The sequence below is a fragment of the Periplaneta americana genome, chromosome 1 (genome assembly GCF_040183065.1).
Source record: "Periplaneta americana isolate PAMFEO1 chromosome 1, P.americana_PAMFEO1_priV1, whole genome shotgun sequence".
Classification (NCBI taxonomy): Eukaryota; Metazoa; Arthropoda; class Insecta; order Blattodea; family Blattidae; genus Periplaneta; species Periplaneta americana.
The window spans coordinates 1,930,001-1,947,045 of record NC_091117.1 but is presented as its reverse complement, the minus strand read 5'-3'; the positions used below and the strand labels follow the sequence as shown (position 1 = coordinate 1,947,045).

Here is a 17,045-nt window from a genome sequence, read left to right as displayed (position 1 = left end):
ATTCTACTTATATTCTCCTTATTCTGCTTGTATTTTCCTTGATTCTACTTATATTCTCCTTATTCTGTTTGTATTTCCCTTGATTCTACTTATATTCTCCTTATTCTGCTTGTATTTTCCTTGATTCTACTTATATTCTCCTTATTCTGTTTGTATTTCCCTTGATTCTACTTATATTCTCCTTATTCTGCTTGTATTTTCCTTGATTCTACTTATATTCTCCTTATTCTGTTTGTATTTCCCTTGATTCTACTTATATTCTCCTAATTCTGCTTGTATTTCCCTTAATCTTTTTGTATTTTCCCTTGTTCTCCGTGTATTTCCCTTCTTCTCGTTATATTTCCCTTCTTCTCCTTGTAATTCCCTTGTACATGGACAGAATAGAGTAAAACACATTATAGAAAATATAAATCTACTGGATGCGTAAGAATACTTTTATGAAGAGCGGAGCTGTGCTGGTAGGATATCAACATATCTCAGAAACAAAGTGGATGGGCGCGCCACAATCTATAAGCTTTTAGACTTGTAATAACAAGAGGAAAAATGGAAGAAAAGAAGAAAGATTATAATTTGAAATGTCTTACCTGGTATTTAAATGAACACATAACTATTTAAAACAATTTTGGGATCTAAAAGAACCCATAAAATTATAAAATCATATATAGTTTCAAGCTAAACTATAAATTTTAAGGCCAGAACCGAAAATGTCATGTGTTTGTTATCTATACTACCTGATTCCTTAAGAAATGTGGAAACATAATTGAATCAGAAACCAAACAGTAATTAATCTATTAAATCTACTGAAAGTTTCTCATATATTTTTTTTGAAACCAAGGGATGCCAAAAATATAGAAGAATGAATTGAGAATAAAAATTTTTGACTACCAGAAAATATGCATAAGAAGGCAAGAAAAATGCAAACACAATTTGACACAGGTCATTAATTCTTGATGAAAAATTACTCCGAATGCCAAGAGATTATTATACTCCTCGAAAAACTCCTTCAATTTTGATATAAATCTCAAATGTCAATATGGATTAATTCAAATAAATCACAAAATTCAAAGCAGGATACCAAATTATTAATGCACCAGAGTCCTTACTTCAATAACGGAACCCAATGCTTGGAAGTGACATCGATTACACCTTAGATCTGGCAGATATTCTACTGAAGAAAGAAACAGCTTTTGAAAAACTAGGGTCCTTATTCCTAGAAACAATCCATATCAAATATCCAGAAGGAGATCGGTAAATTTTGGTGCGAGAATACACGGTTTCAACCGTAAGTAATGTCATTAATTTCAGGGATTTATTCTTTGAGATATTTCAAACAAAAAATTTAATATGATTTCACTTCTTTTTTTTTTCCTTTTCGAAATAAAAATGGTTTTATATTAAATATTTCGTAGCAATTTAAGAGAGCAATGTGTTATGATAATAAATGATTGAAAGAATTTCAGTTTTGGGCTCTAAATGTGCAGACATTTTATCGGAACAAATGAAATTTTGTAAAATTCCTTTTCCGAACGAAAACTTATATTTCTAAAATAACTAAAATTAGTGACTCTACAATGGATTCCTGGGCAACGAACAAGCTGATATTCTGCCCAAAAATGTTATCTCATACCCCAAACTTCACCACAACCAACATTCTTTGAGTACACAAAAATTTACATAAAGAAGGCTATTCAAAATGCCCAGACAGATGAACGCAAAAAAATTACAAGGAAACATTGGTGGGAAGACATTCTTTTAGTACTCAATAAGCCATGAAAGGAGCAGAGTTGCCAGATTCTCTTAACAGAAATCCAAGACAGATGATAATGCTCCGTTCCTACCCTAACGTGACTACACATTTCAATTTATTCGGTTTGTAATATAACTGTGTTTCAACTAGAATATAGGGCCTGAAGTTTTAATTTTGTTACATTTTGTGCTAGACTTTGAAATTTACTTTGAATTATTGATAACGTCTGAAACAATAATGTAATATTAGAGCCTGAACTATACAGAAAAAATGCATTATATAGTGTTAAATCCTGTGAATAATAAATCAATTTCCAAAGAGATTGAAGAATAAAGATACTGTACAATACGTAATAGATACTATAGTGTTACTTATAGCAATCTCAGACCTCGAATGACATTTATTAGAAATATTTCTTGAAATGTTATGCTATGTTTTATTTAACGACGCTCGCAACTGCAGAGGTTATATCAGCGTCGCCGGATGTGCCGGAATTTTGTCCCGCAGGACTTCTTTTACATGCCAGTAAATCTACTGACATGAGCCTGTCGCATTTAAGCACACCCGCAAACTTGGGCATAGAAGGCCAGCGCTATACCAACTTGCCAACCAGGTCGAATATTTCTTGAATAAAATAAAAATGTAAATAATATATCTCAGAAATTCGCTCACAAAATGTTAACAATTGTATATATTTATGAATACTTACCTATTCAGACATTGTGAAGTCGTAATATATAAATACCGATTACTGCAATAAACAAATTACATATTATTCAGTAATGCCAATTGAGAAAAGCGAAATACAGGTTTAAGGGCAGAGGATGGTATTTTTTGGTGAAAAAAGAGTAAATTTAAAAAAAATCTTTAAAATACTCTGTGATATGTGTGGAATGCATAGCATAACATTTTGTGGGTATTTGTGCCCTTATCGCATGTTGAGTCGCCATTTTTAAACTTCCTGCGTTATGGATTTTAAATCACTCGCCCACTTTTATTGTTGTTTCCGGTAAATTAAATTTTCAAAAAAAAAAATCTTTAAAATACCCTTTGATATATGTGGAATGCATTGCATAACATTTTGTGGGTATTTGTGCCCTTATCGGATGTTGAAACGTCATTTTTAAACTTCCTGCGCTATGGATTTTTAAATCACTCGCCCTCTTTTATCGGTTTCCAGTAACTTCATTTTTTTTTTTTGCTACACTGCCAGGCAAAAATGGATATAATTTCTGAACTATTAAAGATACATGCATGAAATTTAGAACACACATTCTTTAGACTATTAGGAAACTTTTCTCTGTAACACAATTTTGTTAATTGATTTCATTTTAAAAATACGTCCGTTTGTTTGCAAGAAAGGAAATCAGAAAATTGTTATTAAATTTTAATTGTTTATTTTACAAACGTAGGGACTAATATCAAAATTCTGTTACAGACAGTTTGTAGAACATGCTTTTGCAAATACATTGCAAAAAAAAGTTTGAATCTATCTTTAAAAAAGGTTTAGATATATCGGTTTTAGTAAAATCTTGCATTGGGTATATTTTTTTTCAAATTTGGGCCCCCAAATATTTTTTTTTTTCAAAATATTTTTATTTGGTTGAGTTGGCACAGCTATGAGCTCTCTACATACAAAAATTATTATTTTACACCAAATAGGAGAAAAGTTTTAAAAAATACCATCCTCTCCTCTTAACAATGTTAATTACATGTACTTCGCTTTTCTCTTGTTATTACAACAGAAATTATATTTTCATTGTCTCGTGAAATAATAATTTAAATAAAAAATTTTGTAATATAATTACAAACAACCTGATTAATACATTACTTACATTAACAATTGTTCAAAACTCAGTTATCAAATCTGAATGAGGCAGTGTAATTTTCTTTAGATACAATGTACATGGAATTAGAAGATGAAGATGTAGATGTGGAAGTAGGATTTCCAACTTTATTTCGTACTTCATCGTTACATTAATGGATTCATGTTCATAGATTTACGGGGAAAAAGTTGGCGACACTGACTAAACAAAAGAACGACCATGTGATAAATTGATAGTGATAAATCGAGTTGCAAAAATTATCGCGATGTATGACTGTGATTGGTTAAAATTCAAAATTTCATTACACTTCATTGATCCAAAATTAAATGACGTCACATAAACGAAATAGTCATTTTTATCTCAATACAACCCGATAGGAGGTACCAGGTGGCGTTGTCGACGTTAAACATAGGTTGGACAGGGTCTTGGAAAAGTGGATAAGGAATTTTGAAAACAATTTTATGGAAATGAGCAGAAATGTGTTTTTCCAATCTTTTTGACATTCCGGGACAAATACAACTCCAACCAGGACAAAGGATACACCATTAAAATCCAGAACAATCCTGGGAGATCCACGACTTCTGGTAACCATGGGAAGAAGACAGTTACCAAGTTTCGTTAGACAACTGGACATGACTGCCTGGCACAACATCTGCAGCTTTCCGACATCTTACGTGACCCATTTTGCAAGCTGTGTGACCCCAAAAGAATTAACATTGACCTGCTCTATCGAAGTTGAGCTAAAGCGACCTTTACTGGGAACCTCCTGAGTCTATTATAGTTGATTTTGTTGTCGCGTTTCCTGTTTTTTTTATTGTGTTTATAATAATACGGTTGCATTTATGCCAAGGTATGTTCATCTCTGTGTCTGTCATTGTAAAATAAATACTCAATTTTTCCTAACAGTTTCACCAAGCTACAGACACCCAAATATGTCATTAAAAACGACGTAAAGAAATAACTTAAAACTTACTTACTTACTTATTTACTTACTTACCGGCTTTTAAGGAACCCGGAGGTTCATTGCCGCCCTCACATAAGCCCGCCATTGGTCCCTATCCTGAGCAAGATTAATCCAGTCCCTACCATCATATCCCACCTCCCTCAAATCCATTTTAATATTACCTTCCCACCTACGTCTCGGTCTCCCTAAAGATCTTTTTCCCTCCGGCCTCCCAACTAACACTCTATATGCATTTCTGGATTCGCCCATACGTGCTACATGCCCTGCCCATCTCAAACGTCTGGATTTAATGTTCCTAATTATGTCAGGTGAAGAATACAATGCGTGCAGTTCTGCGTTGTGTAACTTTCTCCATTCTCCTGTAACTCCATCCCTCTTAGCCCCAAATGTTTTCCTAAGAACCTTATTCTCAAACACCCTTAATCTCTGTTCCTCTCTCAAAGTGAGAGTCCAAGTTTCACAACCATACAGAACAACCGGTAATATAACTGTTTTATAAATTCTAACTTGCAGATTTTTTGACAGCAGACTGGATGATAAAAGCTTCTCAACCGAATAATAACAGGCATTTCCCATATTTATTCTGTGTTTAATTTCTTCCCGAGTATCACTGGACTGGATTTTTCCCCCGCTACAGATGTGAACTTTACAGCAGTACGACATACCGAGGATTGGCTTACCCAGTAGAAATGTGCAGGTTGTAGCAGCTGTGCTGGGTGTGTTGCAGGATTCTCGGGAGGGGCGCCCACCACGGAGCCCCTGCAGCAACTGCCCCCGCCGACTATCATCACGTCCTCCACGACACCGCCCGCCACGTCTCCTAGCAACGCTGCGGTGCCTGCCCTCGTGCCAACGACCACCACGGCGTCTGCGTCACCGCCCGCCAGCAACGCCACCACCACGGCCCCCACCACCACCACCGCCAGCACCCCCGTCACGTCCACCCACCCCATGCTGGCCACCCGGCGGGACTCCACCACGCAGGTACGACAAGTGAAAACTGGAAGTGTACTGATTGTGCTAAACGTTTATACAGGGTGATTCACAGTATTCACCGTCCCTTACTGAGCTTATTTCCGAAGACATTCTGAGCAAAAAATGTCATGCAAACATTTGTCCTAATCTCAATATTTTCAGAGTTGCACTAATTTGAAATTGTTTGTAAAATACTTTATTCTTTACTTTTAAGGATAAAAGAATATTACAAATAAAGAATGAACTATTCAGGAGTATCATTTCTTTAATTAGCTAATATTCTGAAGCTAAAAATGTGTTTTGAATCCCATAGTTGCTTCGTAAAGAATTTTTTAGTCGGTTTTTAACTATAAAATTACATTTTCTTAGGCATTTATCACAACAATTGTTACAAATCAAGCCACCACTCTAAATTGAAGGGTTCAGAGTCAAAGACGACTAACCCACAATTACAAAATGAGTAAATAAGAGTTGATATTAAGAGGATCCTGACAAAAATGATTGGTTGGTTTCACAATTTATTTTAAATGATCTTACTTACTTACTTACTTACAAATGGCTTTTAAGGAACCCGAAGGTTCATTGCCGCCCTCACATAAGCCCGCCAGCGGTCCCTATCCTGTGCAAGATTAATCCAGTCTCTATCATTTTAAATGATCTACATTGAATAAACACAAAAAAATCATGAATCCATAACACCAATGTATAGTTTTGAAAAAAAAAAAGCTTAATAATGGAAAATACAAAGTTGTGGGTTGGTCGCCTTTGGCTCTGAGCCCTTCAATTCTTCAAGACTGTACTTTATGCATAATTAAACTGTAAAGAATCGAGTTCCTAAAGTCGTATGATTTTTAACTATTGTTGTGATAAGTGCGTAAGAATGGTGTAATTTTTAGTTAAAAATTGAAAAACAAAATCTGTACAAAGCAATTAACAACACATTTTTATCTTCAGAACACTAGTCAATTAAAGAAATGATACTTTTGAATAGTTTATTTTCTATTTGTAATATTTTTTATCCTTGAAAGTAAACAAAAAAGGTATTTTACTAACAAATTCAAATTAGTGTAACTCTGAAAATAATGAGATTAGGACAAATGTTTATATGACATTTTTTTTCTCAGAATAAGCTCCGTAAGTGACGGTAAATTCTCGTGAATCACCCTGTATATTCTCTATTGAATAATAAGGGTGACAAAAGGTAATTTATTGCTTCCCTAGTAGATAATTCTGATAAAATTAGGTAAAACTATTATATTTAAGTGTGAAATTTTCGTATTTAATATCTTTGGCTCCTTCCGTTTATGTTCCGTTGATAGAGAGTTTTCGCACACTCCATACGTTAAATGCGGAAAAAGTAATTTTGAAGTCTTTATTTATAACCATAAACTACTGCGTTCAATGGCTGCATAAACTTGTATCTTTGTTTAGTCAAATGGCTATGATAGTAAATGTAGGACTAATTGTCCACACCTGTGGAGTAACGGTTAGCGCGTCTGGCCACGAAACCAGGTGGCCCGGGTTCGAATTCCGATCGGGGCAAGTTACCTGGTTGAGGTTTCTCCGGGGTTTTCCCTCAACCCAACATGAGCAAATGCTGGGTAACTTTCGGTGCTGGACCCCGGACTCATTTCACCGGCATTATCACCTTCATTTCATTCAGACGCTAAATAACCTAGATGTTGATACAGCGTCGTAAAATAACCCAATAAAATAAAAAATAAGACTAATTAAATATGCCCCTGAATTGTTTTCCTTTCCCCTGAAACGTGAATTACAGTTTTGTTGGTTACATCCTTATTCCAGGTGGTCTTCGATTGTATTTTGTCCTAACAAAGACGCAAAAATTACAACGTGTTCATAATTCTTGTGTTCGCTTCGTCTGCGATGTCCGTCGCGCTGACCACATCACCCCTTCCTTCCAAACTCTAAACTGGCTACGGCTTAACGAACGTAGAAATTTTCATTCTCTTGTTCTCCTTTTCCAAGTCCTTCACACCTCTACACCTACCTACCTTGCCTCCCGTTTCAGTTACCTGTCATCATATCATAATCTCTTCACACGCACGCAAAATAGCCGCATACTAGCCATACCAACACACAAGACATCATCGTATTCATCATCATACACAATCTCGCTCTCGCGCTTGTGGAATACCCTACCCAGTGACATCAGAGACTGTCGGAATTTAGTAGCGTTCAAAAGCAAGCTTATTAAGCATTTTCTTACTGCGTAGAGTAGGTTTAATTTTTACTTAATCAATAAAAGAAATGCTTCTCTCTTCTTAACTTTTACTACAAACTGTCTAGCTTTTATTAATCAATTAGGACCGTATTCATAGACATTCTTAGCAAGGGCTTCCGGTGGATGATCAACGATCTAACGTTTTTCGTATTCATAAACCAGTGTCAGCGATATGATATGATATGAATCCTGTTTAGCACGCTCGTAGCGCGGGCTAGCTAAATGTTTATGAATAGCACCCTTAGGGCTGATTCTATAAACCATTTAATCTTAGATCAGAGGTTAAATTGATCCTCGTTCTAGCTAAACTTGGAATTTTGTGTTGTATAAAGTCTAATCTGAGATTAATTTTTCTTAAACTAAAGTCAACTTTGACTGAAGAAATTTCTCCCATTAAGTTAGATGATCCAAGTTCAGTTACTTCTTTTCTGTTTGATGTATACGAGTGGCAGATTGTGCAAGAAGGTTAACCATTATTATTAATTATCTGGTATATATATATATATATATATATATATATTTTTTTCAATTTCTTGCCTTAATACACAAACATTCTTATATTTTATAAGGCTTTATCATGTTCAGCAGTATCAAATAACGTAACCTATAATTATATTATGTTTATAAGAACCATTAGGCCTAATTATTAATGGATATGATAGGTACATTCATAAATATTCAATTAACTGTATTTCTAAACGAAAATTGTCGTTTTATGAAGCTTTATTATGTTTAGCAGTATCAAACACCATAACATGATAACAACTTGGAGAACGGTCAATCTTTTTCTTATTGTCCGCCATTATTTACAACGCACAACACAAACCAGTGTCTCCAACAGAGTGTGCAGAAAGTCGCCAAAAAGCAGTTGGAAAGTCGCTAGATTTCTTATTATCAACAAATAAAGATTAAATTTTGTCACTATGGGGTGCTAAAAAGGTCGCCAAACCCCTATTTAAGCAATATAAAAGCTAAAAGAAATTGTGAACGAAAAAGAGTTAAAGTCGCTAAATTGGCTACACTGAACAAACCTGTACAACATGGCCCGCGCATCACATACTTCACCTGTTTATGCGATGTTGCCAAGTCCTTTTCACGTGAACTTAGATTGCATTTGAACCAAGGTAATTTGATTGCAGAAAAGTTTTATACAATACAAGAAGTGTCTGAACTCGGTTCACTTTCCGATCTTCGATCAAAGTTGATCTTTAGTCAGGGAGTTTTATACAATTGGACCTTAATCTTTTAGTGCTTTGATTTTTATTGTATCTGTAAATTTAATATTAATTGTAATTATAATTGTAATTGTATTCTTAATATTGTAGTTGTAATCCCCTGGTAGAAAAAAAGGCCTGATGGCCTTATCTGTACCAGGTTAAATAAATAAATACATAAACAGCCTGCTGGTTAAAATCGGATTTGAATGAATGTGCATATCATAAAACAGAAAGGGAGGCTTCGAAATTGTATGTAGAAGTAGAAATAGACAGTAAACGTAGCATTGAGAAACAAAATAAAATAATAAAATATAGAACGAATATGGCGTACAGGATGTATAGCCAGTTACGTGACGGAATATGGAAAGCGAATTCATGCCAAGAGAAATTGAGATTGGTCAAGCCGATGATAGCATGTGGAGGGGCTGAGAGAAAAAACAGACGGTAAATGTAAGCAGTAAAAATGTAGTTGGGGAAATGAGAGATCCAATGAAGAATGGAAAACTGGGGAAAGTCCAGGATGGAGAAACAAGACGAGGAAATTAAGGCAGACTGGTCGATACAGAATGGGATGACGTGTGCATAGTTGTACTGAGGGGAAGATAGATGAATGTCTGCTTCACAAAGACCGATGAGGACTTCTTACAGATTGAATACGAAAGTTGTGACACATATTCTTACGCTAACATTTTCTGGGAGAAAATTAACTCCGTACGTACATGAAATTATTGGGGATCATCAGTGCGGTTTTAGGCGTAATAGATCGACTACTGATCAGATATTTTTTTGTATTAGACAGATATTGGAGAAAAATTGAGTATAAGGGTACAGTACATCAGTTATTCATAGATTTCAAAAAGGCGTATGACTCGGTTAAGAGATAAGTTTTATATGATATTCTTGTTGACTTTCGTATTCCCAAGAAACTAGTTCGATTAATTAAAATGTGTCTCAGTGAAACGTACAGCAGAGTCCGTATAGGTCAGTTTCTGTCAGATACGTTTCCAATTCATTGTGGGTTAAAGCAAGGAGATGCACTATCACCTTTACTTTTTAACTTTGCTCTAGAGTATGCCATTAGGAAAGTCCAGGATAACAGACAGGGTTTGGAATTGAACGGGTTACATCAGCTACTTGTCTATGCGGATGACGTGAATATGTTAGGAGAAAATCCACAAGCGATTAGGGAAAATACGGGAATTTTACTTGAAGCAAGAAAAGAGATAGGTTTGGAAGTAAATCCTGAAAAGACAAAGTATATGATTATGTCTCGTGACGAGAATATTGTACGAAATGGAAATATAAAAATTGGAAATTTATCTTTTGAAGAGGTGGAGAAGTTCAAATATCTTGGAGCAACAGTAACAAATATAAATGACACTCGGGAGGAAATTAAACGCAGAATAAATATGGGAAATGCCTGTTATTATTCGGTTGAGAAGCTTTTATCATCCAGTCTGCTGTCAAAAAATCTGAAAGTTACAATTTATAAAACAGTTATATTACCGGTTGTTCTGTATGGTTTGAAACTTGGACTATCACTTTGAGAGACGAACATAGGTTAAGGGTGTTTGAGAATAAGGTGCTTAGGAAAATATTTGGGGCTAAGAGGGATGAAGTTACAGGAGAATGGAGAAAAGTTACACAACACAGAACTGCACGCATTGTATTCTTCACCTGACATAATTACGAACATTAAATCCAGACGTTTGAGATGGGCAGGGCATGTAGCACGTATGGGCGAATCCAGAAATGCATATAGACTGTTAGTTGGGAGGCCGGCGGGAAAAAGACCTTCAGGGAGGCCGAGACGTAGATGGGAAGATAATATTAAAATGGATTTGAGGGAGGTGGGATATGATGATAGAGAATGGATTAATCTTGCTCAGGATAGGGACCAATGGCGGGCTTGTGTGAGGGCGGCAATGAACCTGCACGTTCCTTAAAAGCCATAAGTATTAGTAAGTACCATTTCTGGACAAGATTATAATACATGTATAGCACACATTTTTTATTGTAGAACGAAGTTACTTGCTTTTGTATGATTCCTCATCCACTCCTTAATCTCGAAATTCCTAATTGCCACTAGACTAAACCCATCCGTTCTTCCCTGGAGTTAACTCCGTTGTATTCTTTTTTATACCCATAGGATTTTAATTTCTCTGTATTAAGCTCTTCTTACAGTTATAATTTCACATAATAAATTTATATTAATTAATCAGGCTTCTTGCCATATGCAATTTAGACCTTTTACGCTACTCTAGTACTCGGCAATGACAGACAGGCTTTATAAATGCAGCCAGACTGCTGTTGCAACTAGAAGTCCTGGCTTCGTGTCCGCAGGTGTACTACAAGGGGCGGCGCGACTCACGAACCCACGCGTCGCCCGAGCGGCGCCCTAGCGCCAAGGAGCCCTCGCCCAGCAAGTTCCCTCGCCTACCCCGGCAGTCCACCGCCATAGACGAGAGCGGCCCCGGGCCCTGGGGGCGGCGCGGCTCGCAGCCCACGCTGTCCCCGGACTTGCCGGCCACGGGCGCCGCCTCCGAGGACGGCTCGGGGCGCAAGGCGCGGCGCGACTCGCTGTCCCCCGACTCGGCCAGCTACACCCGGGGGCGGCGGGACTCCCGGACGCATCTATCGCCCGACCGCAGCGGGGACAGGGACGCCTCGCCCGTGGGCCGGGGGCGGCGCGGCCGCCTCAGGAGGCAGTCCACCTCCATCACGGGCCGCGGCGTGCCGCCCCGCTCGCCGGACTCCTCCTCCACGTGCTCGTCACGTGACCCGTCGCCGTGCAACAGGGCGCCGCCTGCGCCCGTGAGCCACGCGCCAGCGATCCGGCGCCAGTCCACCACGGAGGAGATTCTGATCGCGCGTGGCTTCCGCCGGCAGTCCACCACGGAGGAGATGATCCGCTGCAGGAACTTCCGGCGCCAGTCGTCGCAGAGCGAGGACCTGTCCAGGTCCAGGGGCAGGCGGGACTCCTCTGCGCAGATCATCGACGGCACCTTCGCCACAATGACAGTGGAGACCACCAGCACCTTCTTCGACACAAGTACGCAAACAGGTCAGTCCTGTCCTGCTCTCGGTCCTGTGACGATACCTGCCGTGCCCAGGTCGGTGCTGTATGTCGACCTGGAGCACACCGCAACTAAATTCCGTCCAACCCAACTTAGCTACAGAGGTGCATTCGTTATCTTTGACAGCCCCCAGTACAGTCGTTGTGTTGATATACGCAGTCCCAAAATACCCTTGCTTCATTAATACGTCCCGATACTTCGTAGACAACAATGGAAAGTGTTTAAACATATTATTTTTTTTTTTGTTAGTCTAGACTTAAGTACAACCGAGTATATTCTAGCCGTACTAGATCAGGACTGTATGTTGTTTTAGAAAAAAGTTCCATCTGTTTTGTCACAGAGGTGCATTCGTTATCTTTGACAGCCCCCAGTACAGTCACAGACCATTCTCTATAAAATCCTTGTGTTGATAGACGCAGTTCCAAAATACCCTTGCTTCATTAATACGTCCCGATACTTTGTAGACAACAATGGAAAGTGTCAAAGCATATTATTTTTCTGTTGGTCTAGATTTAAGTACAACCGAGTATATTCTAGCCGTACGAGATCAGGACTGTATGTTGCAAATTAAGCTTTCAGGAATAACTCCCTGTAAAGTTAATTTGAATAATTTCGAGGGAAAAATTGTTCCGGGGCCGGGTATCGAACCCGGGAACTTTGGTTAAACGTACCAACGCTCTCCCACTGAGCTACCCGGGAACTCTACGTTTAACCAAAGGTCCCGGGTTCGATACCCGGCCCCGAAACAATTTTTCCCTCGAAATTATTCAGGACTGTATGTTGTTTTAGAAAAAAAGTTCCATCTGTTTTGTCACAGAGGTGCATTCGTTATCTTTGACATCCCCCATAGAGACTATTCTCTATGAAATCGTTGTGTTGATATACGCAGTCCCAAAATACCCTTGCTTCATTAATACGTCCCGATACTTCGTAGACAACAATGGAAAGTGTCAAAGCATATTATTTTTTGTTAGTCTAGACTTAAGTACAACCGAGTATATTCTAGCCGTACTAGATCAGGACTGTATGTTGTTTTAGTGAAAAGTTCCATCTATTTTGTCACAGAGGTGCATTCGTTATCTGAAATAATTTCAAGGAGGAGCGCCAAATATTCTAGTCTGGAGACAAGCGTAAAATCGTTCTCTACTTCTTTAAGAAACCGTTATGTTGACTCTCGTATTTTGCGATCTTTTTGCGTTATAAATCTGTGACAATACATTGTAGGGTACGATAAAAGCGTCTTCAACATATTTGTTTCTAGCCTAGTCTTTTGTGCAACCCAGCGTATTTTACCTGAGAGACCAGATCCGGACTGTATGGTCCTTGAGGGAGAATTTCCACACGATCTGCTACAGAGGTATACTGAAGTTGTTGCAAATAGGACAAAATATAAAAATATGCTAGTCGGAAGAGAAAGTAGAAGGTTTTTGTACATATCTACGAAATCATTATGCTTATGGGCATTTTTTTTATTTTTAGCAGTTCCAGAATGCCCTTGCTTAAATACGTCCCGATACATTGTACGCAACAATAGAAAGTATTTTGGTACAGTTCCAATACTAATTATACTTTGTATCGTTACAATACTAATAGTGTTCGATTATTGTCATTGTTAGAGTGTTTTTTTTTTTTTTTCATTTTCAGGAATATAATTTGATTTATTAGTAATATCGAAATTAACTTCGTTATAATTTTTTATTTTAGTCAAATTTATTTACTTACAATTTTGAATCAATAACTTAAGTGTTCAGTTGTCACAGCATTATGGCAAAGACACCCAATATTTGCATTTGGCTTCCTTATTGTTGATGGTTTTTGTATCGCACAGTTTCAGACATAGCCCAGGACGAATTCTGAAAACTTTTATTTGAACACTGAGGTGCTCCAGCCTACAGAAATCATTATATACACTCACTTAGCTTCTAGATCTTCATGGGTGAAAGTGTTAAATACTCTCGTTAAGGACAAATTTCTATGTTCAGGACGAGAATCGAACTCGAGATATCATGATTTGTAGTCAAGGAGTGCTGACTGTTAGACTATGAAGTCGCATGTTTTAGAATCTGCTTGTTATATCGTCATTTTAATAGCATCGGTATATAATATCGCCTCTTGTTTATGCAACTACCAGTGCCTTGGTGTATCTGGCGTTAGACTGTATTGTGCATTGCCATTTCGTGTTCTGTGGTTGTCTGTCACAGCTTTTATACAACCGAGTGTTTGTACTCTAAGGGTACCAATCCGGACTGTATGGTGTTTGAGAGAAAGGTTTCATTTTCATTCTGCTCTAGAGGTGTATTCTTTATTTCGAATATTTTCAAGTAGGAACGATACAGTGAAACCTGTTCAAATCGGAACCTGAATAATCCGGAATCCTGTCTATTTCGGAACAATTTATTGGTTCCGGCAGAATTTGTATGTATTATGTGTATTTTTTCCTGAATAAAACGGAAACTGTCCAACGCGGAAACGGAAACTGTCTGCTACTGTTCAAAACGGAAACAATATTTTGGACACACTATATTTTGTAACTATATTTTGAAACAGCAAGTAATTTCAAGGACTATACGAAATATGTAGGTCACTAAGATAAAAACAAGTTTTCTTTGCAAAATTCTAGAGGGTACGAGGGTGTGTTGGCCTGTCGGTAATAAATTTTTTTACCCTGTTGACCAGGCAGACGAGTCCCTTCAAAGATTTCCAATGCTTCACACCCGTATACTGTCGTAGCTAAACAGAGCGCAAGTGTAGTGATTTCCAGGTAAATAAAAAGTTGCATAAAATGTGGCATTAACATCAAGTGATAAGGTAAAAGTTATCGAGATAATGCAAAATTAGAAACAAAGTCTATGTGAATTAATAAAGAAGTTCAGTTGTGGAAAACTCAGGTGTGACACTTTAAAAATTAAAGATCATAATGAGTGAGTGGCGTGCGGCCAATATTGGTGACACAAAAGGAATTAGAAAGCAACTGTTTATGTGGAAATAAATGAACTGTTGTGGGAGTGGGTTCTTCATGACCTTTCAAAGAACAAGCCAATTTCTGGATCTGTTCTGCAAAGCAAGCTATTGAACTGGCAAAGAAATTAAATAAACCAGAATTCAAGACTTCTAATAGATGGCTCCTAGTCCAATTACTTAATAATGTGCAGTGATATGCAGTACAGTATTAGAGTATAGTGTTAGATATTAAATAGAATGAGATCAGTAAACTTTAGTAATGTTTAATGACTAATGAGTGAGTTACGATAATATTTATACAGAAAATGAGATTTTAATCAAGATGATTCACCGACGTAATGAGCGACAGAAAGCTGATTTAATGTGGTTAGTGTTAAACGGAATTGTTTGTACTTCTTGCAATTTGCGGCATGCCATTTTGTTTTTCATGTATATGAATGACAAAATATTCCATTTTAATGTCACACCTGAATAATACGGAAACCTGTCCACAACGGAAAAAAAATTAGGACCATGTCACTTCCGTCTTGAACAGGTTTCACTGTATATATAAAAATATCCTAGTCAGGAGACACATGTAGAACCATTCTCTACTTTTCTACGAAATTTTATATTGGTCGAAATATTGTACGACATTTTCAAAATGTGTTTGCTTTATAAATCCGTCTCGATATATTGTAGGCACCAATGATAAGTATTTGAGCATGTCTGTGAATAGTGTGATCCTTCGTGTAACCTGAACCGAGCTGTGTGATGTTGGAGAGAAAATTGCCAACCTTCCGAGGGCTGCCATAGAAGTGTATCCTGTCTATAAGAATCACAAAGTACAAGAATAGTACTGTAATCGCCTGGAATACTTACTTACTCACTCACTCACTTACTGGCTTTTAAGGAACCCGGAGGTTCATTGCCGCCCTCACATAAGCCCGCCATTGGTCCCTATCCTGACCAAGATCAATCCATTCTCTATCATCATATCCCACCTCCCTCAAATCCATTTTAATATTATCTTCCCATCTACGTCTCCGTCTCCCCAAAGGTATTTTCCCCTCTGGCCTCCCAACTAACACTCTATATGCATTTCTGGATTCGCCCATACGTGCTATATGCCCTGCCCATCTCAAATGTCTGGATTTAATGTTCCTAATTATGTCAGGTGAAGAATACAATGCGTGCAGTTCTGTGTTGTGTAACTTTCTCCATTCTCCTGTAACTTCATCCCGCTTAGCCCCAAATATTTTTCCAAGCACGTTATTCTCTAATACCCTTAACCTATGTTCCTCTCTCAAAGTGAGAGTCCAAGTTTCACAACCATAAAGAACAACCGGTAATACAACTGTTTTATAAATTCTAACTTTCAGATTTTTTGACGGCAGACTGGATGATAAAAGCTTTTCAACCGAATAATAACAGGCATTTCCCATATTTATTCTGTGTTTAATTTCCTCCCGAGTGTCATTTATATTTGTTACTGTTGCTCCCAGATATTTGAACTTCTCCACCTCTTCAGAAGATAAATTTCCAATTTTTATGTTTCCATTTCTAAATTTTGTCTTTATGCAGTCTCCTATGGCAGAAAGACTATTAAAACAATATTAAAGCAAATTAGTAGCTAGAGGCTCTCTGACTGATACAATTACATTAAATTGTCAATAGATTATCGTCCCAGCTGCACCAAGCTGTCAGGATAGCCATCTGTTGAACAAAAGTAAGAACTAAATCTAGTCTTTAGTAATATTATGTACTCCATATAATTTCGTCATTATGAAATTTAACTGTTAATGTGAAAGAAATTTTGCATTATTTTAAAAAGATTTTCAAATACCGAACGTGGTTGCGATACATTACTTTCCAACAGTGCATTCTTTTTGTTATCGTAAAAATTTAAGGACTGTCATATTTTGGGCTCGACAAAATAATATGTTGTAAAATATACTGCAGCATTGTTCTACATTTTGCAGCTCTTTGTTAGTCATATATTTACATTTATAAACGATTATCGTAGAGAAATCAAATCAGCAGCACGTAACATT

General features: G+C 37.3%; 1 protein-coding gene across 1 annotated transcript in view; it reads left to right on the top strand.

The window, feature by feature from the left end:
* The first annotated feature begins 5,277 nt into the window (after nucleotides 1-5,277).
* The window catches only part of rsh (radish), a 370,766-nt gene continuing 358,998 nt past the window's right edge, over nucleotides 5,278-17,045 (top strand). The window contains exons 1-2 of the mRNA XM_069825057.1: nucleotides 5,278-5,521; nucleotides 11,318-12,038. Of these exons, the coding sequence (XP_069681158.1) occupies nucleotides 5,489-5,521; nucleotides 11,318-12,038 (754 nt within the window). The 5' untranslated portion in view covers nucleotides 5,278-5,488. The remainder of the gene's footprint in view (nucleotides 5,522-11,317; nucleotides 12,039-17,045) is intronic.